This window comes from Leopardus geoffroyi, chromosome B2 (assembly GCF_018350155.1).
Source record: "Leopardus geoffroyi isolate Oge1 chromosome B2, O.geoffroyi_Oge1_pat1.0, whole genome shotgun sequence".
Lineage (NCBI taxonomy): Eukaryota > Metazoa > Chordata > Mammalia > Carnivora > Felidae > Leopardus > Leopardus geoffroyi.
In genome coordinates, this window is record NC_059332.1 from 25,735,680 (window position 1) to 25,763,207 (window position 27,528).

General features: G+C 41.6%; 1 protein-coding gene across 1 annotated transcript; it reads left to right on the top strand.

Annotated features, from left to right (window-relative positions):
- Nucleotides 1-16,097: 16,097 nt before the first annotated feature.
- SERPINB1 (serpin family B member 1) lies at nt 16,098-24,714 on the top strand. The gene is made up of 7 exons (XM_045497598.1): nt 16,098-16,299; nt 17,493-17,668; nt 19,445-19,582; nt 20,593-20,710; nt 21,718-21,860; nt 21,947-22,114; nt 23,849-24,714. The coding sequence occupies exons 2-7, from the start codon at nt 17,501-17,503 to the stop codon at nt 24,251-24,253; spliced, it is 1,140 nt and encodes a 379-aa protein (XP_045353554.1). The 5' UTR covers nt 16,098-16,299; nt 17,493-17,500; the 3' UTR covers nt 24,254-24,714.
- Nucleotides 24,715-27,528: the final 2,814 nt, after the last annotated feature.

Here is a 27,528-nt window from a genome sequence, read left to right on the forward strand (position 1 = left end):
AAAGAGTTCCCCGAATTAAATGTGAAATGTAGATTTCAAGCCAAAATCAATAAAATCAATGCCATTCTAAGATATATTACAATTAATATTCATGTATCTGTGCTCATGATATCTACTCACTTAACATAATGTCATTCACACACATCTTTAGGGAAGATTACTCTTATGTTAAATGTGGTATGCTGCAATTTGTTTTGTTCTGTATAAATCAAATGTTTAGAAATAAACTATGAGGTTATATATTTTAAATACTTACTTTTTGCACCTTAATAATAATATGTACAAACAAAAGGCTATGCCAAGCCCACTGAAATATGCTCAGATGCTATAGGACATATAGCAATTCCACCATAATTAACCCAAAACTCTGTGTTAAAGTGTATGTGACCAGGGCACTCGGTTGGCTTAATTTGTTAAGTGTCTGACTTGATCACAGGGTCATGAGCTTAAGCCCCATGTTGGGCTCCAAAAAAAAAAAAAAAAAAAAAAAAAAAAAAAAAGTGAATGTCACAGCACAAAAACCTCAGGACAGAACTTCTGCCTGATCTGTGGGAGACAAAAGGGATAGTTTTATTCTGGAAAATGTGCTTATGTTCCAATATGTACAAGTTGATAGGTAATTCTAAATTCTTTGTAACCTGACTTCATTTGTAAAATAATTTCAAAGTCAATAGCATCGCACATGCAGAGAACATTATCACATATTTTTTAGGTGAATGACAGTCTTATTAATCTTTTGTTTGTAACTTATTTGAAGATATTTTACATCCATATATTTTCTTGTGGTTATCACTTACTTTGTATCCTTGGACTTTTTATTGAAATATAAATTACATGCAGAAAATAATACAATTCATAGAGTCCAATGAATTTTCACTCATTAAACTAACTCATATAAAAAATACTCAGACCAAGTAATAGGACATTAACTATACACACCAGAGAACTTCCCTTCCAATCATTGTTACTCTTCCCTCCAGGGTTATGCTGATTTTGAACATTGTTAGTTAGCTTAGCCTGTTTTTGAACTTTATTTAAATGTAATCCTACTGTTTTCACAAATTTGTGTGTGGCTTTTCCCCTAAATATGTTAGGCAAGAAATTCCTCTATAATTTTTAGTTCAGTTATAGTTTATTCTCATTGCAACATATAATGCCATTGTATGTCTATACCACATGGATTTGTCCATTCTACTGTTGATAGATATTTACATCATTTCCGTTGGGGTCCATTATGAAACAGTGATGTTACAAGCATTCATTTAGTGAAGCTATGATGGGCTTTTTATTGGAGACAACACCCTTAAACATCCTATAATTACAAGGAATTTACAGTATCCCCTTTGTGGCACACAAGGATTTTTCTTACATTATCTTCAGGTAGATTAAGAACTTGAGAATCAAGAATAGTGACCAATGCAACAGGACACAGGGAAAGTACAGCAAGAAAGGAATAGGGTCATTACATATTCAAAAAAACAACCAAGGATTACAGATGTTAAGGATTCTTGGTACTTTGAGAAGACATAGAGGGATTGAAAATGGCAAGTGATACTTCAGCTGATGGGGGGGACAGAAGTCTAAGATGGCCCCCAACATTTCCAGACCTGATGAAATCCCATCCCCTTGAATGATGGTGGGACCAGCAACCATGAGGGCTGGGACACCCATGATTATGCTATTTTAAATGGCAAAGGAAAAGGGATATTTGAGACACATTACTAAGAGCCCTAATAACTTTATGTTGAATTAGTCCAGCTGGAAGAGTCTTTTCAACAGAACTAATCAAATCAGCTCAGCCCTGGAAAACAGTGTCTAGGAGTCAGAGAGACACTTCTGCTCTTGGGAATTAAAACAAAAAACCCCCACTCGCACAAAAGATCAGTAGCAGCAGAGGTTTAAGAGAAAATGCAAGAGGGGGTCAGGGGAACAGGGAGGGGCTGTAGCAGAAGGTGGGGGAGGGGAGAGGATGGGACTGAGGGAGAGACTTAAGAAAGTGGGAAAGGAGCTACAGGGAGGGGGGTAGGGCTGTACCCCTTACTTTTATTTTTCATTTTCTTTAAGTTTATTTTTATTTATTTTTGAGGGAGAGAGACGGAGGGGTAAGGAGAGAGGAAAAGAGAGAGGACGGGAGAAAATATCCCACGCAGGCTCCATGTTGTCAGTGCTGACAGCACAGAGCCTAATGCAGGGCTGGATCTCAGGAACCATGAGATCATGACCTGAACTAAATCAAGAGTCGGAAGCTTAACTGACTGAGCCACGAGCCACCCAGGTGCCCCTACCCCTGACTTTTAAACCCCACCTTAGCCACACCCACAGAAGTGTTTTGGGTTTTTTTTCCCTCCCCCACCTGGTCAGGAGCCAGCCTCTTATCTCCTTTTCTCTCTTCTGTATTCTCCAGCTGCCCTTCCAGCTCTGAATTCCCTGCTGCTCTGACGGCAAGACAATTCAGCCCTTCTCACATATGACGTCCACACAAGGCATGCTCACCTCAACAGCAACAAAATCCTTTCCTGATAGGATCTGCCTCTTCTGAAAGCACCCCTCTCTGTTTCTTGACATTGCCCTTTGGGGATTTCACCCACTCCCACCTCCCATCCCAAGCAACTCAGCGAGGTGTCTTACCTACCTCCCAGGTTATTTAACTGTCAATGACGCAGAGTGCACTCTCAGCTAAGGTAGGTTCCTGGGAATGGTGTCGTCAAGGAGGTTTTGCTTGGAGATTAAACATACCAGCTTCATTACAAAGGATGGGCACCAGATTGTGTGAGAACAATCTCTTCCGTGATGGCAGAGCTGTGAAACTATGACCTACTGCAGAGAAAGCTTGTATGTGATGTTATTATGCTTTGTTGTTAACCAACAGGGCAACTTTGGGCAAGAGTCTCTGAGCTTCTGTGTGTACCAGGTGTCTCAAAATGAGCTGAACTGCATGCTGGATATGGACATCTGTAATTCTACCATGGATCTGCAAGTCTATACTTTCTTGGGTTCTCAGCCCCTTCCCCAACAGATCCAGTCTGACCCAGAAGGTCAATGCCTGTAAGAGCTGAGTTTTCTGTGGGTTTAGGCGTGATACAACAAAACATATTTGGCCTATGTCCTGCTCCTGGCAAAGAGCTTCAAAAACCTGTGGATTTCCTGAGTGTTAAGGAATGTCTTTGGTGATTCATAGTGTCTTTCAAACTTGCTTGAAGTTATGAAGCACTTCACTAATGAAGTGACTCATAATGGGTCTTTAGGGAGGGGAGAAGGACTAGAGATTGAGTTCAAACCATGTGACCAATGATTTAGTCAGTCATACCTTGATAAAAACCCTAAACAATGAAATTTGGAGAGTCTGGTGAACACACTGAGGTTCTGGGAGGGTAGTGTGCCCAGAGAGGGCATGGAGACTCCATGCTTCACCACCACCCCCAGACCCCATCCTACTGCTCTTCCATTTAGCTGGTCCTGGGTTGTAATAGTAAGCTAAGTGCTTTCCTGGATTCTGTGAGTCGTTTTAGCCCATGATTGAACCTGAAGACATGGCTGTGAGAACTCCTGAATATATAGATGGTTGGTCAGAAATATAGGTGGCCGCTTGGAACTTGTAACTGGTAGGGGCAGTCTTGTGGGACTGAGACATCTGCACTAAGTCCAGGTAGTTAGCGTCAGAAGGGGCTGAGTGGCAGGACACCAGCTGGTGTTGCAGAATTGCTGTATTGGAAAGTAAAGCTGGCAGAAGCTCCCTCTGTGTAGATGACTGTGGGGTGCAAACATCTTTAAAATGTCATCTTTCTGAGCCATGGTTGGCAATATGGAAATATGCTAAGAAGAGAGTGCTGAGGAAAATGAAAGAAGTTACATACTTTGTGCTACTTTTCCTGTGAAGGGAATGTCAGAAGAGGTGGGGGAAAGGTGCCAAGGGTGTCACCTGGCGGGAGCTCTGGTGTTGAGCTCAGGGGGAAGCCACCCCTCCAAGGCAGCTCTTACACAGCACCCCATGCGGTCACTACTGGGCCCCTGTCCGCTCTGAGAAGCAGATGCTTCCATCTCTACTTTGCTCCTTACCTCTACTTCTGTCAGAACCCAGAGTGGTGAGTAGTCCCTGGGTTCTTGACAAAAAGTGCAGCCCGAATTGCTGATTTCTCAGACACTTAGACTCAGAACAAAAATCAGAACTCTGATGTTAACTCATCAAACTCTGTTCAAAGTAGAAATTTCCTCTTCACTATCCCTGAGTAGATGACCACATTGGCTGCAGTGACAAAATGTGCATCACTTTTCCATGAGGGCTTTTCATTTGTGGAGGAGAAAGTCCCTGATGTTGCACTGACAGTTACTTTTCTGTAACACCCAATCCACTAGTTTCCAGAGCTGAGAATGAGCCTGTCTTCCCTGAGATCGTGCTTGCTGGAACAGCACTCACACTGTGGAAGGCTGGCTGGGTGTCCCCATCCCCACACTCCCACCTGGCAGAGCTGGAGTGAGCACTTCCAGTCTTCCTCACCCAGGATCCCAGAGGCTCATTGGTCTGACTGGTGAATGTCTGTCATTAATTGTACTAATGTCATTATGGGTGAAATTAGAGGTTGTGGTTCCTGGGACAGGCTCTCATCTGTGTTAAGCTTCCTGTCACCATACCCTAAACACACCTGCGCAGACTTAGATGTCCTAACTTAAAAAAAAATTTTTTTTAAGCTTATTTATTTTGAGAGAGAGAGAGAGAGAAAGAGAGAGAGAGAGCAGGGTAGAGGCAGAGAGAGAGGGAGAGATAGAGAATCCCAAGCAGGCTCCACACCAGCAGCACCTAGCCCTACGTGGGGCTCAAACTCACGAACCATGAGACCATGACCTGAGCCAAGAGTCAGACGTCTAACCAACTGAGCCACCCAGGTTCCCCCTTAGATGTCCTAATTCTTAACTGTAATATCCAGTTATTGTGTGCATACAGGTGGCCCTGCTGTGGCCACCTTCTGTGCCTTATCTGAATCTATTCTAACATTTAGAGACATTTCAATAAATCCATGCAAAAACCCTAGGAGGTTGCAATTATGATTCTTCTTTTACAGATAATGTAGCTGGGGCCCCTGAAGGTATGAGATGTTTGCCTCAAGGACTCAGCCAGGAAGAGGCAGCACTGGTCCTCTTACCACCAGGCTTCTTTCAAAGATGTCATATTGAACTGCCTATATCACCCTCAAGTGCACCTTCTTGCCCATTTTCTCTTTGAATTGAACAAATCCAATTCCTTCCAAAATTCTTTTTTTTGTCTTTTTTAAAAAATTTTATTTTTTAATTTACATCCAAATTAGTTAGCATTTAGTGCAACAATGATTTCAGGAGTAGATTCCTTAATGCCCCTTACCCATTTAGCCCATCCCCCCTCCCACAAGTCCTCCAGTAACCCTCTGTTTGTTCTCCATATTTAAGAGTCTCTTACGTTTTGTCCCCTCCCTGTTTTTATATTATTTTTGTTTCCTTTCCCTTATGTTCATCTGTTCTGTATCTTAAAGTCCTCATATGAGTAAAGTCATATGATATTTGTCTTTCTCTGACTAATTTTGCTTAGCATAATATCCTCTAGTTCCATCCACGTAGTTGCAAATGGCAAGATTTCATTCTTTTTGATTGCCAAGTAATACTCCATTGTATATATATCCCACCTCTTCTTTATCCATTCATCCATTGATGGACATTTGGGTTCTTTCCATACTTTGGCTATTGTTGATAGTGTTGCTATAAACATTGGAGTTCATGTGCCCCTTCGAAACAGCACACCTGTATTCCTTGGATAAATACCTAGTAGTGCAATTGCTGGGTCGTAGGGTAGTTCTATTTTTAATTTTTTGAGGAACCTCCATACTGTTTTCCAGAGTGGCTGCACCAGTTTGCATTGCCACCATCAATGCAAAAGAGATCTTCTTTCTCCACATCATTGCCAACATCTGTTGTTGCCTGAGTTGTTAATTTTAGCCATTCTGACAGGTGTGAGGTGGTATCTCATGTAGTTTTGATTTGTATTTTCCTGATGATGAGTGATGTTGAGCATTTTTTCATGTGTCAGTTGGCTATCTGGATGTCTTCTTTGGAGAAGTGTCTATTCATGTCTTTTGCCCATTTCTTCACTGGATTATTGTTTTTTGGGTGTTGAGTTTGATAAGTTCTTTATAGATTTTGGATACTAACCCTTTATCTGATATGTCGTTTACAAATATCTTCTCCCATTCTGTCGGTTGCCTTTTAGTTTTTCTGATTGTTTCTTTCTCTGTGCAGAAACTTTTTATTTTGATGAGGTCCCAATAGTTCATTTTTGTTTTTGTTTCCCTTGCCATCAGAGATGTATTGAGTAAGAAGTTGCTGCGGCCAAGATCAAAGAGGTTTTTGCCTGCTTTCTCCTTGAGGATTTTGAGGGCTTCCTGTCTTACATTTAAGTCTTTTATCCATTTTGAGTTTATTTTTGTGTATGGTGTAAGAAAATGGTCCATGTTCATTCTTCTGCATGTCACTGTCCAGTTTTCCCAGCACCACTTGCTGAAAAGACTATCTTTATTCCATTGGATATTCTTTCCTGCTTTGTCAAAGATTAGTTGGCCATACGTTTGTGGGTCCATTTCTGGGTTCTCTATTCTGTTCCATTGATCTGTGTGTCTGTTCTTGTGCCACAATTCCTTCCAAAATTCTTAGCGGAGTGTTACCCTCATCTTCCTCTGGATATCTGTGGCATGCACATCTAAAGCCATTCTCTAAATAGATCAGGTCAGAGCATGGGACAGTGGGACTCTCTGTCACTGAATGAGGACTATGCGTCTACCGGGACCTTCACTGGCGAACACTGAGTTTGCAGTCAGTTACAATTTCAGATTTTTTTTTTCATGTGAACTGCTACTACAACAGGCCTCCTATCTCTGGTATTTGTGAAAAATTGATTTCTTAAAATCTAAATGTAAAACATCTATATTTTCTTTGTTACACTTTTTCATATTGGTTTGGGACGACATTTCAGTCATGGGAGTTCCTTTGAATAAACATTAGATTTGTGCTTTTTGTCAATGTATTCTTTGGCTCCTTTATGACTACCAAAGTTGTTTATGAGGGAGTAAGACAGGACCATACCAAAGGCAGAGCCCTGCAGCACACCTCCAGAGACCTCAGTCCTCAAGTGAGCCAGCTTTTAGGTCATGTCCATAAACATCTAACACTCCTTTGCTGTACATGACAATCACAGGCTTTGGTAAATGCCTCTTTCTCAGCTCTAAGTTCCCAGGGCCAATTTCTTTACACCATCTTCTGCCATGTATATCGTTTCCTCTCTGTGCTCCAGTTGATTGTCCTGGGACTTACACCCCTCTTGTTTGGGCTCCATTTCCATTTAAATTAGAGTTAGCCTAACTTTTGCTTTGAAAAGGCTTTTTTCCACTCACCTTTCATCAAGAAACTTTACTGAATATCATGTCATTTGTCCACACAGCTTGATTTATTATGGACTATAAACTTCAGTCATCTATCCAGGCTTTTTTCCACCATATTCGTTAAACATCTACTATATGTTTTGTGTTTTTCTGTATACTGGGGATAGGGCAGTGAAAAACAGGGTCAAAGCCCTGTTTCCACGTGACAATTTGTGAAAAAGACACAATGCATTCATAAACATGATGACTTGTGATGGCAACGGGGGCTGGAAAGCAATCAGAAAGTAACTTGGAACAAGGGCAGAGGCCTAGGGGCCAGGTTAGGTCCCAGCAAAGAGGTGGCACTGAGCAAAGACCAGACTTACAAGAAGTCAGCCATTCCAGGAAGAGGTAGTAGCAGCAACAAAGATATGGAAGAAAGTGGGACATCTTTCAAAATCTTCGAGATATTGAAAACAGATCCAGGAAAGGGGGGGGGGTGGTGAGGTCAAAAAAACACTGACTGACAGGTATATTTGTTTTTCAAAATTAATTAATTAATTAATTAATTAAGAGAGAGAGAGCAGGCGCAAGCAGGGGGAAGGGCAGAGGGACAGAGAGATAATCTTTTTAAAAAAAATTTTTTTGGGGGGGCGTACCTGGGTGGCTGAGTTGGTTAAGTGTCCAACTTTTGCTCAGGTCATGATCTCATGGTTTGAGAGTTCGAGCCCCATGTTGGGCTCTGTGCTGATGGCTTGGAGACTGGAGCCTGCTTCAGATTCTGAGCCTCCCTTTCTCTCTGTTCCTTCCCCGCTTGCACTCTGTCTCTCAAAAATAAAGATAAAAAAAATTAAAAAAATAAATAAAAAAAATTTTTTAAACATTTATTCATACCTTTGAGAGACAGAGAGAGACAGAACATTAGTGGGGGAAAGGCAGAGAGAAAGGGAGACAGAGAATCCAAAGCAGGCTCTAGGCTCTGAGCTGTCAGCACAGCCTGGCACAGTGCTCGAACCCATGAACTGAGAGATCATGACCTGAGTCGAAGTTGGGTGCTTAACCGACTGAGCCACCCAGCCACCCCAGAGAAGAGAATCTTAAGCAGGCTCCACACTCAGCACAGAGCTTGACACAGGGGTTGATCCCAGGACCCCAGGATCATGACCTGAGCAGAAATCAAGAATTGGATGTTCAACCAACTGAGCCACCCAGGCACCCTGACAGGTATACTTCTAAGAGAAAATTAATTTTATGAATATTTCTGCTATCCTGGTAAGGGGAACTGAACTTACATGAGGAAGGAGAACTACTGGAGTGTTCCTGGCATTAAACATCTTAGCAGATGACTGGTTTTTAAAATAATGATGACATTTGGCCCTCTAGTGGATAAAGTTATGTTACACAGCTGACATTTTAACACTAGGTTTGTGCCATTATTTGTCAGAAAATAAAAGGACTAGAAGAAATTTTCATAGGTTATTTTATCTGTGTCTCTAATCTCAATCGTTAAGCTGCCCAAGAGATGAAAATGTAGCTAATGCAGAATTTCTCAGGAGCATCTAGACACCTGCAGCCACAGCCCAAGGGCCAAAATTATTCATTGTCATGAAATTGCTGTGTCTCACCTAAAGCTGTCACACCATTTATAGGAAAACATTATTTGCAGAGTGGTTTTGAGTCATTTTGCTTGTTTTAACAAGTTAAAAATAAGTTATTGAAATAAGTTTAATAATTCCTTAGGTAGATAGTAATTGTCACATTTCTCTTTTAAAATAAATACAGCTCTTGGTATGCAAAAATTAACTTTTTAAGTTTAAAATGTTTCAATGCTCATAGAATACTGTAAATTTTGTTGATGTCTTTAAAGGTTGATTATCTAAAACAAAATATCCAGAGAGCACAATAACATGGAAATAATTTACTTGTAAGAACCACATTTAACATATTCACAAAACACTGTTGTGAGACTTATAACTCCATCAAGCTTCATGTTGATTAAAAGTATAACAGTTTGCTTTAATTACAGTTTCTTTTTATTTTTTGTAATGTTTATTTATTTTTGAGAGACAGAGAGAGCACACACTTGGGGAAGGGGCAAAGGGAGCAGAGAGAGAGAGGCGGGGGGGAGAGGGAGAGGGAGAGAGAGAGAACCCCAAGCAGGCTCCTCACTGTTAGCAAAGAGCCCTACATGGGGCTCAATCTCACCAACTGTGAGATCATGACCTGAGTGGAAATCAAGAGTCGGATGCTTAACCAACTGAGTCACCCAGTCACCCCACAGTTTTTTAAATTGAATGGCCAAACAAGCTAATTCAAAATTAGCTTTTTGAAAAGAGGGAGGGGGGAAAATCAAGATTTTTGTGGGAGTGCTGGATGATCAATGATCAGCTTGTTTGAAGGTCAAGTGTAAGAGTAACTCCCTTCTACTTTCAGGATGTGGGGCAGGAGGAATAATTCAAGCGCAGGTGAAGGGTCATGAGGAAAACCCCATGGAGGACTGATGCTCCTTATTGTTGTAGGTCAAGCTGGGGCAGGAAGACTCGGTGGGAAGTAATGCTGGCAGCACCCAAGATGAGAGGCATGAAGACGTCTTCTTGTTAGGAAGAGCTCCCTTTCGCCCACCAGCATTGAGACCTCAGATTGGGAGAAAGAAGCGTGCACACAGCATTGGAGAAATCTGTGTGAACACTCGGGGAAGCTCTCCTTTCAAACCCAAACCGAGGAAGGAGTCCCTTGCATTCTACGTGGAGAGGGCACTTGTAGTCTGATGGACTTTGATTGACTTTCAATGACAGTGTCCTTCTTATAATGCCTTCTATCAGTCCATCTTGTTTTGAGCATCTGATTTTCACTTTTTTCAGTTCCTTTTCTAGAAAGTCTACTTTGCTTTGGAGCATAGATTTGGGAGCACTGAGCTTTTCATACAGTGACTTGGCATTTCAGATGACTTTACTCAAGTCTGGTGGTCTTTACAGGTGAGTCTTCATACTCTCATAAGAATGCCAAATTTGTGGATTCGTTTATACTTATTCCAATGAATGCAGCATGTGTTTCCCCACTCAAGCCCGGCTTTTATCTGACCGGAAACTTCTGCACAAAATGAAAAAGACTAAAAATTTCAGCTACTACTGCATGGTACTACCAACTTGGGCAGACAGCTCAGAGCACAGGGGCTGGCCTCGTCTTCAGGCAACCCCACCACAGCCTGGCAAAGCCCCTACAGGACTAGCCTCAATGTCTCCTCCAGCCCGCTGGGGACTGACTCCTTACAGTTGTTGCTGGGGCTGTGTCTATCAGAGAGTGCTCCAGCACGGGACCACTTGTCACATAGCACAAGGGACAAATCTCATGGGAGAAGAGTCGGCATGAAAACTAGCTCACCTGCCCCGTCCCTGCCCAGGACTCCTTTATCTTTTGCTCATACGTTCTACTCCTTTCTCAATATAACTCTGTAATTATAAATACAGCGACTTGTCAGGCATTTGGAGGTACATTAGTCTGTTAGATCACTTGACATTATTTTGTCTATAGTAAAATATAATGCACAGATCATAAGGATAATTGAAAAGTTAATTATAAGGCATGTACCCAAGTAACCCAGGTCAAAAAATCAAATACTCTTCCCTCCAAGTGGCCCCTCCAGATAACAGCCCCCACTTCCCCTAATAGGTAACAACTCTTCTGACTTTTGAAATCATTTTCCTTGCTTTTCTCTAAAGCAGTACAATTTTCTTTAAGCTTGATTTTGAGATTTATATAAGTGAAATAATGTTGAAATGTAATCTTTTGAAACATTTTTTAATGTTTATATATTTTTAAGGCAGAGAGAGAGAGCTCAAGCAGGGAAGAGGCAGAGAGAGAGAGAGGGAGACACAGAATCTGAAGCAGGCTCCAGGCTCTGAGCTGTCAGCACAGAGCCTGGCTTGGGGCTCAAACTCACAAACCATAAGATAGTGACCTGAATCGAAGTTGGATGATTAACTGACTGAGTCACCCAGGTGCCCCTTGAAATGTAGTCTTTTTGAATTGATCTTCTTTTGCTCAACTTATGTTTTGGAATTTTATCCCTGTTGTGAACCCAGTAATAATTTCACATCCCACTGGATGGACATATCAGTTCTTGTATCTATTCTTGTACTATTGATCTTTGTAGCTCACCAGTAAAGCTACCTTGAACACTCCCGTACATGTCTTTGATGTAAATGTGAACAAATTTCCCTAGGAGAAGGAAGAATCGCCAGGTCAACATTCTTAAATAACATTGAACTATTTTCCAAAGTACTTTTATCAGTTCATAATCCCCCAAGGAGTGAGAGGATTCCAGTGGCTCTATATACTTGCCCATACTTGGAATTGTTAGAATTAAAAATTTTTGTCAATATAAGGTATTTCACTAAAATTTGTATTTAACACCTTTTTATGCATTATAAACCATTTGGATTTTTCTCTTTGAAAGGGTTTATTCAAATTATTTGCCTTTTTAAAAGTTTTTATTGTGATCTGTATAAGTTATACACATGCACACACACACACACAGACAACAGTCTTTGCTTGATTTAAAAATTTTTTTTAATGTTTTATTTATTTTTGAGACAGAGAGAGAAAGAGAATGAGTGAGGGAGGATGAGAGAGAGAGGGAGACACAGAATCTGAAGCAGGCTTCAGGCTCTGAGCTGTCAGCACAGAGCCCAATGCGGGGCTCGAACTCACAAACTGTGAGATCATGACCTGAGCTGAAGTTGGATGCTTAACCAACTGAGCCACCCAGGCACCCCTTTGCTTGATTTTTTGATGGTGCTTTAAGTGGTATTTTTCTTTTAGTTTCATTTCCTGTCTGTTGCTAGTCAATAGAAATACTGATATTTTAGTCATTGTCTTGCTAAATATGCTTGGTAAATCTAAGTATAGAGCTGAATAAAATGATTAGTGCACTTATCAGAATGGCCATATATAAAACACTGCCCCTAAAGGATTTAGGATATCTTTTCTTATAATCCACAGGAATATTTACAAAAATTGGCCATATCCTGGACTATGAAGCAAGTCTCAAAACACTTCTGAAGATTAAAATAATACAGAGATCATGTTCTTTAATCACACTACAATTAACCTAGGAGTCAATAACATAGACAATTAGTTCTCAAACATCTACTGGTGCTGCTTTGAGATTTTCTCATGGGTTTTATGAACGTGGCTGTGGATCTTTGAAAAATTTATACTGCATCTCGTTTATTGTGCACCTTGAACCAGTGGTTGATGTGTTCCCACATGACAGCATAGACGGGAAGGGCTTTTTACCTGGATTTGGAGAGTCGTGTGGTTGCTGGACGTGGGAGAACAGGAAGGGCATGCGGCTTACAGCTCATCCCTTGGGCACAAGCCACTGATCACAGTTAGGGGGTGGACACGCTGGATGACATGCCAGCCAGCTTCAAGCTGATTGATCCTGTGGCAGGAGAGAAAGGGGAGACAGGAAATAAGATAATCACTAACATCCAACATTTTTCATAACTACTTTTTAATTTTTATTCAAGTATAACATACATGCAGAAAAGAACAAAAATTATATGTATAACTCAATGTATTATCACAAAATGAATACATATGTGTAACCACTACCCATGTCAAGAAATGCCACATTATCAGCACCCCAGAACCCTCCCTACCGTGTGCTGCTCCCACTCACCACCCTTGTGTTAAACATGAAACTGCGATTTGTTTTTGTCAGTTATGGTAAGACCACTGGTATGGAAATGATAATCATGAAGGAAATTTATACTCACAGATCCCTAGAAATAAAAGGCAAACCAGGCTACACCACGCCAGACCATGTAGGACCTGGGCCAGGAGGCAGAAGGCGAGAGGGCAGAGCATGGCCCAGAGCTTTTATTGGGGTTCTCACGGGAAGGAACGGGCAAGGCAAGGTAGGTACTCTAAGTAAATTTAAGGATTGGGTAATTTAAATCATTTTGCTGGACTCTGGGCTATTTAGGTGGTTTCTAGCTATCTGGTACCTGGCCCTGGGGTGATTTAGGGCAGGGGGAGCCCTGGCTTGGGGTGTGGGAGTTTGATAAAAAAGATAGATGAGGGGCGCCTGGGTGGCGCGGTCGGTTGGGCGTCCGACTTTGGCTGGGTCGCGATCTCGCGGTCCGTGAGTTCGGGCCCCGTGTCGGGCTCTGGGCTGATGGCTCAGAGCCTGGAGCCTGTTTCCGATTCTGTGTCTCCCTCACTCTCTGCCCCTCCCCCGTTCATGCTCTGTCTCTCTCTGTCCCAAAAATGGATAGACGTTGAAAAAAAAAAAAAAAAAAAAAAAGATAGATGAGAGTATGGTCACCCAACTGGTTGGTTTGTATGCCAAAGTTTCACTCTCAGGGTAATCATTCACAATCTCTAGAAATTAGCTAGCCTTCGTGGGGGCAGTCTTTCCAGGATCAGGGCCTCAAATGCCAGAGCACCAAGAATACAGAAAATAAGAAAAATATAGTCAATATAATACTCCTTCCTCCCCAGAGAGAGCATCTTTCCTGACTTCAAACACCATGAGTTAGTTCTGCCTGTTTTTGAATTTTTCACAACTGGAACCATATAGCTTATACTCCTTTGTTCAACAGTGTATGGGGGAGATTCAGTCATGTTGTTGTGTATTGCTGTAGTGTATTCATTTCCACATGTAGTGTATACATGTAGTGTATTATTCTGTCGTGTTAATTCATCTAGTTTTCTGGGGCACCTGGGTGGCTCAGTCGGTTGCAGGTCAACTTTGGCTCAGGTCATGATCTCAAGGGTTCATGAGTTTGAGTCCCGCATCGAGCCCCACATCAGGCTCTGTGCTGACAATGCAGAGCTTGCTTGGGATTGTCTCTCTCTCTCTCTCTCTTTCTGCCCCTTCCCCACTCGTGCTTTCTCTCTCTCAAAAAGAAATAAATAAACTTAAAAAAATTACCTCTTCTTCTGTTGATGGGCATTTAGGTGGTTTCCAGTTTGGGTCTAACATAAATAATGTTGCTATAAACATTCTTGTACATATTTCCGGGTGCACGTGCTCACGGCACATTTTCACTGGGTATATTCCTGGGGGTGGAATTGCTGGATCACAGTTAGGGTAAACATGTTTGAGGTTTCGTAGAAATGGCAAATATTGTCCAAACTGGCTATACCATCAGAGTGTATGAGAGTATCTCTGCATAAACTTTGGTAGTGGCCATACAGTTTAGAGCCACAAGTAGCTCCAGTGTTATTCAACAGAATAGTTACTTTGTCTTGACCTTAGATAGTAAATGTATTGATTTAGGAATGGTTTCCTTTTATATTTGACCCAGATTACTAACTCCAGGTAAGTACAAATGCAAAATACCAGGAGAAAAAAAAAATTCATAACACTTTTTTTTGTTTGTTTATGTGTCTCTGATTGTCATTTAACACACTTTCAGTGAAGTTTTGCACTCTTGACTATCTTACATTGACCTCTTAGCAGAAGCTAATAAGTGGTTCTTTAAATCTGTATGAAATGATGGACAGGTTACCAGATGTGATCAAATCATTTCAACTTAATTGTGACTGGTTTCAATAAATGTTGGTTTCTTTATTCTAATAAACTATAAAGCACTCTACAATCTTAGTTATTAAATTCTCGCTGCTTTTTTATTACTAGGGACAGTATTTTTATTACTCATTACTAATACAGTGATTTCTTTGTTCCTTTTCATTATAAATAAGTTCTCACAGTTGAAAAAAATCTACAAATCCATTCACACTATATTATCCATACTAAATAAAACAATAAGGGGGCGCCTGGGTGGCTCAGTTGGTTAAGCATCCGACTTTGGCTCAGGTCACGATCTCGCGGTTCGTGAGTTCGAGCCCCGCGCCGGGCTCTGGGCTGATGGCTCAGAGCCTGGAGCCTGCTTCCGATTCTGTGTCTCCCTCTCTCTCTGCCCCTCCCCCGTTCATGCTCTGTCTCTCCCTGTCTCAAAAATAAATAAAACGTTAAAAAAAAAAAGAAACAATAGGATTTTTCCTCTGCCCCCTTTTCATGTTGAGATTTGCCAAAAAAAAAAAAAAAAAAAAAAAAAAAACCCACAAAAAACAAACAAACAAAAAAAACAGGGGAGAAGTTCCATGATGCAGAATTATTTCATACCCTCAATACTATAAATTTTGGTGAAACCACATACCCAGATCTTTAAAGGGAGAAACAAAAGCCCCACAGAAATAGTTCTTGCCTTTACTATTCAACCATAGCCATCTAGTCTGTTTCCAGGAAGAAAAATTGATGAGTCTACACTTCAGCATAGTGGCTAAGAAATACTTCATTCAAACAGATGTGAGTTGTCATTATGTGTGATATGTGAGCTGACTCAGTTGGTGTAGTCATCACCTGTGAGGAAGTATTGGGGCTGAGTTTTCACTTTGGTACTAGAAAGACAGTGACATCAAGGATGCTGTTTGGAGCTGTTTCTGTTTTCTCTTATCCCGGAGGCCCCCCTTTTCCCTTAGGCAAGAGGTCCCAAATTTGTTCTCCACACCAAAAAATAAATACAAACAAATAACCTCAGAGTTCGGAGTATATCATACATAGATGGGACTCCAAAATTTGCCCTCTAAGAGGTGACACATTATAATCATCTCAGTCACTCATATTTTAGTAAGAAATGGCCCATCAGATCCTTGCCAGGGATCTGAGATTGCCTAGAACTCAGAGAAATGCTGATTCCCTGGGGAGGACACTGCTCCTGGCGCGGAGCCCACATTCACCTCAGCCTCTATGGAAGCACACAGACTCCTAGGACGTCATCTGGGGTAAGAGCCAACGCCCTGCCCACCCCGGCGGCACACCCCTTCCGCAACTATAAAGGCCTTTGGCCGAGGCGCTTCCTCCTATACCTCTCGCCCCACTTCCCGGAGCCCGTCCAGTGCGGAGCCGGTAAGACCAGGGCCAGGGGCACGCGCAATGGGGAGGTGGGCCGGGCGGGACAGGCCAGCCCGGGGCTCCGAAGGGCCCGGAGCTCTGGATGGCTGGTGATCTCCGCAGGCTCCGCCCGTCCGCGCCGACCGCTGCCGGCGCGGCATTCCTGCGCCCCGGACGCCACCGCCCCCAGCCGTGCGCCCCGCCCCCGGGCGCCCCCGATCACCCTCCATCGCGGCTGGGCTTCCAGGCCAGGCGGGCCAGCTGGAGAGTGAGGTCGGGCTTGTTGGCAGAACCGTAGCCTGAGATCAGAATGTTTTCCTTCCTGTTCTCTCTTTTTCCCTGATCTGTTTGTGACAGTTTCCAGGCGGCCCGGGCTGGTCCTCGTTTCTGGCTTCTCCTTTCTGCGGATGGAGGAGGGGAAAGGAGACCAGTGCGATCCTAGAGATTCTTTATCAACAACAAAAATGTAGTTAATGACTTACAGGCTAAGCAGCAGGCACAGCTAGTAGTCTTCCCTGCCTACATGCGGGGACATTGAGGCTCTGATAGAAGTCACGATAGTTAAGTGGGTGGCTGGTCCCAGAGGTCAGGTGCACCTACTTGTGCGCTGCCTCGCAGGAGTAGCCTGTCACCTTGTCCCTGTCGGGCTGCCTTGCCTAACTTGGACCTGTGTTGGGGTTTTCAACTCCCACATCCTACACTAGCTATGAGACTTGGGATTCTTAACCTCTGGAAACATTGGACTGAATCTCAATAATGAGGACAATTATATCTCCTTTAGTGGAATTTGCTATAGTGCATAGGTAGGTAGTTATGATTTTCTAATTAGAAATTCTTATTTCAGGTAAATATGGGCGGTGGATTCATTGCCCAAAGGAATGAGAGGCTTGAACCAAAGGAGCATGGAAATGTGTGTGCTCCTAAACTTAGGAAAGGCCCAGAGTGGGCCCCTCCTCAGGCTCACCAGTCTGCAAGCTCAGAGCCTTTTAGGGTAGCCTGGGTCCCGATCCTGTGTCCCTGCTGAGTCCCTGGCCAGTCATCCCTAGTCCTGCATTTATGCACATGCTCTCCTGAAAATAGAGAAAGAGATAGAGAAAGTGCAAGTTTCATGGCGGTTGGCACAAGCTGAGGAGGACATGGGGAAATGCGGTTGCCTAATTTGCTGGTGTGGGCAGTGGGCAACTTGGGGCCTCTGTTTTGTGTTGCAGTCTTCACCATGGAGCAGCTGAGCACAGCAAACACCCAGTTCGCGGTGGACATGTTCCACGCTATGAATGAGGACAGTCCTACTGGGAATATATTCTTCTCTCCCTTAAGCATTTCATCAGCATTGGCCATGATCCTTCTGGGGACTCAAGGTGCTACTGCAGTACAGGTGTCCAAGGTCAGCAGAAACACCCAAAGACAACCTGCTTTTCCTTCCATCTCCCTGCTGATGGCTAGTCTCTACTGCAAAGTGCCTTTGAGTTCTTACAGTGTGTTTTTAAAACTGTACTTCTGTGTTCCACAACTATACATTGTGAGGTCAGAATATCAGAAGAATCCCCAAGAACAATCCATTTGTATGCAGGCTTTCATTCACAATCGGGTCGTTACAGAGCACCTGCTATGTGCCAGCCACCGGTTTTTGTTTGGCTGAGGGAACAGCAGTGAAGAAAGCCGACAAAGCCCCTGCAGTGTGCCCCTTGTAGTCCAGTGGGCTTTCCTGTAAGCCATCACATCTCTTCCTGAACTAGGATTTACCAGTTTCTGCCTCGCATGTGATGCCCTGCTCCTCATAAGTAATGTCTATTATGTAACATTACTTTCCAGCATAATGACACATGGGAAACACACATAGTGAAGTTGGCAGTGGTCAGCTTTTAAGGGGACAAGGCAACTGTGTGATTCTGTATTCCCTCTGCCTAGCTCCGTGCCTGGCACCAAGTGTGGCTCACTGGGCTGTGACGTGGCTGTGTGAGCGGCAGGGCCCTGCAGGGAGAGACAAGTGAAGCGCAGCAGCTGTTAAGGGCAGGTCACTAGCACAGCAGGAGAAGCAGCTGCAGTGTCTCGCCCTCCTCCTGTCCTTAGTGGGTGGGGAGGGCACTTCTGTACTAGATAGTCTTTAATTCTGAGAGGGGAACTCTGGCTTTGCTCGGAATCTAGGGAAAAGGAATGTTGAAAGTGGTCTAACATACCAGTCACAAAGTGCACAGCACCTGCAGCTAGGGACAGTCCAGCCCTGGATTCAAGCTGACGGACCTGTTCCAGCTACAAAGATTCCACTGCTGTACTTTATGGAGAACCAGTCATCTTTATCAGTGCAGATATGACAGCATTTAAAAATTTTCAAAAATCCACTTTTTTTTTTTTTACCCCCCTGGTACTAATTGTTAGCTGCTCTCGCAGGGTAATATCAGCTTCATTTTGAGGCTTTCCAGGGATTTTATGACTTCAGTAAATAATAGTTTTAAGCGCCACCCCCTCATTTCAATTGAAGCAGATTGAGCATAGCAACTATGCAAACATTCCATATCTTGGTGATTGAATGGACTTTGTACACTGTATAGGTTTGTTCTTTGTGTCTTAAGAGCAAGGAGCCAGCCCAGGCCTCATAAAACCATAAAGGGACTTTTGATTTGTAACTGATACATGGGGGATTAAACTTTTGCCAAATGTTAAGTTTAAAGAAGTTATTTTTAAATAAGTGAGTTACTGATGCTAATGGTATAAGAAAAAAAATCCCTCTATCTGTAATATCTTTGTGTTCCTGCATAGGTAATGATTCTTATTTTTACTGTTTATTTCTGAGAAATTTCAGTGAAATTATATTAGATTCAGAATAAGACATAAACATACCATTTAGAATTTTCTTTGGATAAAAAAGCAGACTTGTATAAATATTTAGGTTATTAACCCCTCATATTGCAGAGCTATAATTTTAACAAAAAGTGATGTAAAAGCAGTTTCTAGTGTTGTAATTATTGTGTCTCACAAAACTATACATTTTGGATTCTCTATTATTTGTTCTCCAATGAGAAATTAATACAATATTGGGCTGGGGATCATGAATAATCAGTAATAAAAACCCATTAATTTAATATGATGGAAGCAAATGCCAAGGAATCACTTTATAATTTCAAACCAAATGGTTATAGAAAGAATGTTTTCTTTATTTTAGGCTCTTCATTTTGATACAGTTGAGGAGATTCATTCAAGATTTCAGAGTCTGAATGCCGATATCAACAAACGCGGAGCCTCCTATATTCTGAAACTTGCTAATAGGTTGTATGGAGACAAGAACTATAATTTCCTCCCTGTGAGTACTTGGCACTTCATGTTCAAATGCTTACTAGACAGGGGCACCTGGGTGGCTCAGTTGGTTGAGGGTCCAACTCTTGATTTCAGCTCAGGTCATGATCCCAGGGTTGTGGGATCCAGCCCCATGTCCAGCTCTGTGCTGAGCTTGGAACCTGCTTAAGATTCCCCCCTGCCCCCACCTCTATCTCTGTCCTTCTCCCCCACTCTCCCCTGCTCATGCATGCTCTCTCTCTCTCTCCAAAATTAAAAAAAAATTTGTTTTTAATGTTTAGAGAGAGAGAAAGAGAGAGACAGCTCGAGCAGGGGAGGGGCAGAGAAAGGGAGACACAGAGTCCAAAGCAGGCTCCAGGCGCTGAGCTGTCAGCACAGAGCCCATTGTGGGGGTGGAACTCACAAGCGGTGAGATCAGGACCTAAGTTGAAGTTGGACACTTAACTGACTGAGCCACCTAGGTGCCCCCCTCTCTAAAATTAAAAAAAAAAAAACAATAAAAACAATAAAACACTCACTAGACAATGCAGATTTTTTTCTAGCATAATCAAGTTCATAGAGATCAGTTTTAATTGTTATAAAAATCCAGAAAAATGGTACAGAATGAAAACATATGACAGTCAGAATTCTTATTAATCCATGTGGTTTAATTTTATAATCTTCACAGTGAAAAGATTTACCCTGGCTGTTTTACTAAACCATGAATTCCACAATTCATTTCCAAGTACAATCAGTATGTTCTTATTATGAAAATGTTAGCCAAGGTTGGAAAAGAATTGGTAAATTTTATACAATACCGAAACTACTGAACAGTAGTACTATAGTACTTAAAAACTATGGTACTTAAAAGTAGTTAAGATGGTAAACTTAATGTTATGTGTTTTTTTACCATAATGAAAAAATATAAAGTTAGAATTTTTTTGTTACAATGAAATTTATACCTTTTGGGACCATTTCTGCTTTGAACTATTTTAGGAAACAAACATTTCCTGTTTTTGTTTTTGTTTTTTTAAACAGGAATTCTTAGCTTCAACTCAGAAAATGTATGGTGCTGAATTGGCCAGTGTGGATTTTCAGCAAGCCTCTGAAGAAGCAAGGAAGGTGATTAATGAGTGGGTCAAAGGGCAGACAGAAGGTGAGAGACCAGGCAGAACCTAATCGTTCTCCTCCTGCCAGCTTCCCCACCTGCATCTGATTCCCCCTTCTTTTTTCCTGTTCCCTCATCCTGACTCTGAGAATCTAGGAGTTCATCCTGGGAATGAGCTCTGCACTGCCCAGTTGGACAGCGTTTGGGTGTAGAAATTCTCCCAAGAGGAAACTTCAACATGATTTAACTGAAATAGCTAAATACATTTCCCCCCATATGTTCCCAAAGCTACATTTTAAAATTAAAACTCACATTGTAGAATAAAAGGAATAAAAAAATTTGAGGAAAACCCAGCTTGGCCCCAATTAGTTAATATACATATGGAAAGAAATATCCTAATACTTGTGAATGAATATTTACAAGCTGCTGTGGTCATAAATAATTTTTGTGAACTTCTTGTCTAAGAAATCAGGGATTGTAGCTGGGACTGTCTGGTACAACTCTCTCTAGTCTAGTCATGGAAGGAGTCAGGGCACCGAACACTTGTCTTCCATACGAAGAACTGTTCATGGCCACGCTGTGGTCAAGGTGGATCCTGTGTTTCAGTGGAGTAGCTGTCCTACCTTTTGGATATTTATTAAGATCTTTTGTTTTATGTGTGTGTGTGTGTGTGTGTGTGTGAGAGAGAGAGAGAGAGAGAGAGAGAGTAGGCTTCTGCTTAGAGGATTTGAAAAAGTGATTTACTAGTGACTCAAAATATTTTCATCAAGGATTTTTTTTTTCTTGAAAAAGAATGGCCATTCACAAAATCAGCCTCATTGTTTACCACAAACTCCAGAAAATGAGAATTTTCTTGTTTTTGGCCCTTTACCCTTTTATTTGGCATATTTAAAGTGCAAACATGCTAGTAGGGTTTTCCTAACTTAATACCATGTTAAAGGAAAATTAAGTACAGAATATGCTTTTGAACTGCATTTCAGGGAGAACCAAATGTCAGTTCCAATTTGGAATTCGGATGTGTGGATCTTTTTTAAAAGTTAACTTTATCATTTTAGGGAAAATCCTGGAACTATTGGCTCCAGGTGTGGTTGACAGCATGACTAAGCTTGTGCTAGTGAATGCCATCTATTTCAAAGGGAACTGGGAGGAGGAGTTCATTAAGGAAGCCACTGACAATAAGCCCTTCCGCTTGAATAAGGTAAGGTGATGTAACTGGCTCAAATTCCTCTTTGCCTAAGGACATGCAGATAAAAAGTGAGTGATTTTTTTTTTCCAACTGTCCAGAAAGAGACAAAAATGGTGAAAATGATGTATCAAAAGAAGAGATTCCCATATGGCTACATCGAGGACCTTAAGTGCCGCGTGCTAGAACTGCCTTACCGAGGCAAGGAACTCAGCATGATTATCCTGCTGCCAGATGACATTGAGGATGAGTCCACAGGTCTCAAGAAGGTAACCATTCCCAGCTTCATGCTTCACGTGTCCTGATGTATCGATTCTGCCTTGTGTGGTCGTGGGTGCTCACACTGGCAGTAGGTGCTTGTTATGTGTTTACTGATGTGACTTTTCTTTCCAATGCTCTGTCATTCCTTTGTAAAGTAGCTTATGGACGTTACTACTCGAGCCCTAAGTTTCAATTTTCAGCTACTGTCAGTGAACAGGTGTGGTGGAGAACATCTAAAGATTTATATTAAATGTAACATGGGCCAGTGGCAGCTCATGGCAACTCTCTTAAAAGAACTCTAGGGGAAAGGGCAATGTAATGAAAGTTGTTTTTTGAAACAAATTTTTGAAAATTAAAAACCCCAGGGGTGCCTGGGGCAGCTTAGCTGGGTAAGTATCTGACTTCGGCTCAGGTCATGATCTCGCAGTTCCTGAGTTTGAGCCCTGCGATGGGCTCTGTGCTGACAGCTCAGAGCCTGGAGTCAGCTTAGGATTCTGTGACTCCCTCTCTCTTTCTTCCCCTCCCCTGCTCATGCTCTGTCTCTGTCTCTCAAAAAATAAATAAATGTTAAATTTTTTTTTTAAATTTGAAAACCCCAAAACATTATACTACATAGTTTCATCATGTGCTATAAAACCCTATTACACTGCTCATTCTTGCTGCAATTCATATAGATTGTGAATTAAATTTCCAATAGCTACACAGCAGAAAAAAACTCATGTGACATGTTGGCTTGAGCGCTAAGCCTGTGTTCTAATATGAACTTTGTATGTGATTCCTATTCTGTGTCATTTAAAGGCTATGCCATCTTATGTCAGGACTCAGAATAGGCAAAACTGTTAAGAGTATGGTTTTCTTCAGCGTCTCTAGGCTGCTGTGTGGTTTTTCTCTACCCTGTCCCTGATCAAACTTGCTTTCAGGAAGAGATGTAATATTAGCCATTTCCAAGTACAGAGTACGTATTAGAATCAACATGTTCTTTTTTTCAGTTGTATCTCCATATTCGTCTCTCTCTGATTATATAAAAAAGAGTCTCTAGCCTCATGAAAGAAATAATCAGCATCATTAGAACAAGTGGGTAATGGTTCTGTTCTAGCCCAATAGTAGTAATTATAACAGTAATGAAAATAGCTGTCTTTTATACTATGTGCCAAGCACTTTATGTATATTAACTAATTTAATACCCACACAATGCTGTAGGTAGGTACTATTGTTACTCCTTTTTAAATGAGGAACTAGGTCTTTTTCTATTTTTACTTAGGAATGAAATCTATTAGAGATTACTTCAACTCTGTGAGGTTCACAGATAACCTCTGTGATCAATGGGATTCAGAATAAGTAGAAGAAAGCTTTAAAATCTTCCCTTATACCACTTGACTGATTAGGGTAACACAGCCATCATGGCCTATAACAGTAAGCTGGTGTGGTAGGAGCTTAGTAATTCCTGGGAGGATGGATGGGTGGGAAGGTGAGTGTATGGGTAGGTAGATAGACGGATACTTGATGGACCCAATGTTCATAGTTCCTGTACTTGGGCGCTTGATGGCCTGGAACACAGCTCTGTTATATTATCACTAACCACTGAAAGAAATGAAATCTTTCAAATGGAATCTGTTTCAGCACAAGACATGGAGGAGACTGATGAGCAACTGATAAAATGGGTCCATTCATTTTAATAATGCTTTATTAGTTTACTTATCTAAAACTGTTTTCACCTCTTCTTTTTACTGTTCTCATTCCAGATTGAGGAACAATTGACTTTGGAAAAACTGCGTGGGTGGACCAAAGCTGAGAATCTGGATTGCATTGAAGTCAAAGTCTACTTGCCCAGGTTCAAGCTGGAAGAGAGCTACGACCTTAACTCCCACCTATCCCGCCTGGGTGTAAAGGATCTTTTTAGTAGCAGCAAGGCTGATCTGTCCGGCATGTCAGGAGCTAGAGATCTTTTCATATCAAAAATTGTCCATAAGTCCTTTGTGGAAGTCAATGAGGAGGGCACAGAGGCGGCGGCTGCCACAGCAGGCGTTGCCACCTTTACCATGCTGATGCCCGAGGAGGAATTTGTTGCCGACCATCCATTCATTTTCTTTATCAAGCATAATCCCTCTGCTAACATCCTGTTCTTGGGCAGATTGTCTTCCCCTTAGAAACTGGAAATACAAGGTCATGCTTAGAGCTTTATTACCTGCACTTTCAATGGTGACAATTTTCATATATCTTTACCAATAAAACTACCATCTGAAAAAAGATCTTTAATTTCCTTTGTAAGTTCAGCTCTGTTGGCTGTTTACATACACCCATGAAATGTGTAGATTCTTGACAACATAGTAGTCTATGAACTTGCTATGCTCTCCTGATGGCCAAAGGAAACATGATAATACTATAATTTAGTTTACAGACAGAATTTTGGAAGCCGAAATAGACATTGATTGTAGAAGGGAGGCTAAAAAAACGGATATTCAATTGAAATATAGGAGGGCACCTCAATTAAGAGTCTGGGTTGTAAGACAAACTTGCCTTGGCCAATATTTCTAATCCCTTGTCCTATAAGGTTAGTATTTTTTAATTGTTCTTATTCTTTCAAACTATTAAAGAGTCACTGGTGATAGCCTGTCTTCCCTTTTTTTGTTGCCCTTTCTCCTCCCTAATATGGTGTTTGTGTGGGATCACATGGAGTCAAGGAGTGAGTGTCTTCTCATAAAAGATTCCAAGAGGGGCGCCTGGGTGGCGCAGTCGGTTAAGCGTCCGACTTCAGCCAGGTCACGATCTCGCGGTCCGTGAGTTCGAGCCCCGTGTCGGGTTCTGGGCTGATGGCTGGGAGCCTGGAGCCTGTTTCCGATTCTGTGTCTCCCTCTCTCTCTGCCCCTCCCCCGTTCATGCTCTGTCTCTCCTCGTCTCAAAAATAAATAAAACATTAAAAAAAAAAAAAAAGATTCCAAGAAATGACAAAAAAGAATAATGAAGTGGCAGAGACTGTTAAGCAAAGAGGGGGTACAAAGATCTCACTCGTTAACCATCTTCTTGCATGTTTTCTGATAAAAGTTCTTGGTTTCCATCATGTGATACATGTTTTTATGGCAATGGGGTGGCTTTATGCAATGCTGTGGTGTGGAGTTTGGAGACGGTCTGATCAATATACATGTACTCCTTGGGATAAGGCTTGAAATGATACATTTTCTTGCTCCCGCGAAACCAGTGGGCTGGTTAATAAACTTTCCTAAGATTCTGCAAGCCAGACTGATCTCAGTTCGCTTGTTCACTCTGATCTTAGACAAGCCAAGAATAAAACAGAATTCTTGGCCTGACAGTACTGATGTCCGTGATGGCAAGAAGTGAGAACACAGGATAAAAACAACATCTTAGCAAATCTGTTGCCAGCAAGCTTTCCCTCCTTCATTTCTTCTTACAGAAGGAAATAAGGTAAAAACTCTAAAGTCTGTGCACTGTCTGGGAAGAGAATAAACGTACAGTTACAGCTACAGTCTATTTTGATGAGTTTAGGGTGCATGTTGTACGGTCTGAAGTGACCACTGGAAGAATAGTAAAAGGGTTTATAACTTTCAAAATAAACCAAAGAGAAAAAGGGAATAACAAAAAATGATCAATCCAAAAAAGAGGAAAGAAAGAAGAGAGAAAGGCATGCAAAGCACGCATGACAGATACCAAGATGGTATATTAAACTCCCAAGTATTTAAGTAATGACTTAAAATGCAAAATTGGCTAAAAATGTTCCAGTTACAAGACAAAGGTGGTCAGACTAGACTGGAAAAATACCATATGGTGTTTACAGAAAATATGTTTATAACATAAAAATAGAGTTTGAGGCACCTGGATGGCTCAGTTGTTTAAGCATCTGACTCTTGATTTTGTCTCAGGTCATGATGTCACAGTCATGGTATCAAGCCCTGTGCTGGGCATGGAGCCTGCTTAAGGTTCTCTCTCTCTCTCTCTCTCTCTCTCTCTCTCTCTCTCTTTCTCTCTTTCTCTCCCCACCCCCCATCATGCTCTCTCTCTCAAAAAAATTGAGTTTGAAAGAAAATGAATGGAAAAGATATATACGGTACAAATACCATAGAAGTAGATATAGCTATAAATATTTTTGGTGAAATATGGCGAGGGGTTCTCATATTTACCTGACAAGAATATCCAACACATTCTTGAAAACCAGGAGAGAGGATATACTTAATTGAATCATGACTTATTCTAATCACTATCAATTCCCTCTTTTATTCTCAAAATTTAATCAATTTGGATACTAAGTCATATGGTCATTACATTTATGACAAATGTAGCACCTCAAAGTTGGGAGTGAAGGGAGAAAATTTTCAAAAAATTGTTCCGGAATAGTAGGAAAAAATGGAAAACAATTCAAATTGATTCAAAAATTAACACCAGCGGGACTTCACTATGAAAGCAAAATAATAAAGCTTTTAATTTTTAAAAATGTCTTATTTATTTTTGAGAGAGAGAGAGTGCAAGCAGGTGATGGGAAGAGAGAGAGGGAGACACAGAATCCAAAGCAGGCTCCAGGCTCTGAGCTAACAGCACAGAGCCCAATGTGGGGCTTAAACCCACAAACTGTGAGATCATGACTTGAGCTGAAGTCGGACGCTCAACTGACTGAGCCACCCAGGCACCCCAACAATAAAGCTTTTAGAAGGTAATATACAAATATATTTTCATGAACTTGTGATTTCTTTATAGGACACACACACTTTTTTGTTAAATTTATTTCTAGGCATTTGGACATTTTTTTTTTTTATGATAAATTGAGCCAAGTGAAAATTAAGAACTTTAGTTCTGTAACACACACCATTAAGAGAAAGAGAAGGTAAGCCTCGGGATAGTCAATATAGGCCAGTGCCCTAGGAGGGTAACATCTGAGTATTGGTCTGAGAGAATGTCCCCAAAGGCAGGGTTTCCAAGTCTGAAGGCTTTCCCTCCTTATCTCCCAGGCTAGAACTAAAAAAAATATATATATGATTAGGGGAGCCAGACTCTATGAAGGTACAGCTTTGGAGAACTGGCTCCCAAATATCTTCAGAGGTTTTTTTTTTTTTTTTTTTTTTAATTTTTGTTGTTTATTTTTGAGAGAGAGAGAAAGAGTGTGTGTGAGCAGGGGAGGGACAGAGAGAGAGGGAGACACAGAATCCAAAGCAGGGTCCAGGCTCCAAGATGTCAACACAGAACCCGACGTGTGGCTGGAACTCAAGAGCCATGAGATCATGACCTGAGGTGAATTCGGATGCTTAACCTACTGAGCCACTCAGGCGCCCCTCTTCAGAATTTTTATGTATCAGAAACCCTGTCTGAGATTATCCAAAGAAAGTGGCAGCCCATCCCAAAGAGAAAAAGAAGGGGAATCTGTTGGGCATTACAAAATCAAGAGGGGTTTTAACATCATCAAAAGTCAAATCGCTTA

Excerpts from the sequence above, each read along its gene's own strand:
- SERPINB1 (XM_045497598.1), top strand. The coding sequence starts at position 17,501 with ATGGAGCAGCTGAGCACAGCAAACACCCAGTTCGCGGTGGACATGTTC. Across the intron at positions 17,669-19,444 it reads CTGCAGTACAGGTGTCCAAG|GCTCTTCATTTTGATACAGT; the intron begins GTCAGCAGAAAC and ends TCTTTATTTTAG. Across the intron at positions 22,115-23,848 it reads AGTCCACAGGTCTCAAGAAG|ATTGAGGAACAATTGACTTT; the intron begins GTAACCATTCCC and ends TTCTCATTCCAG.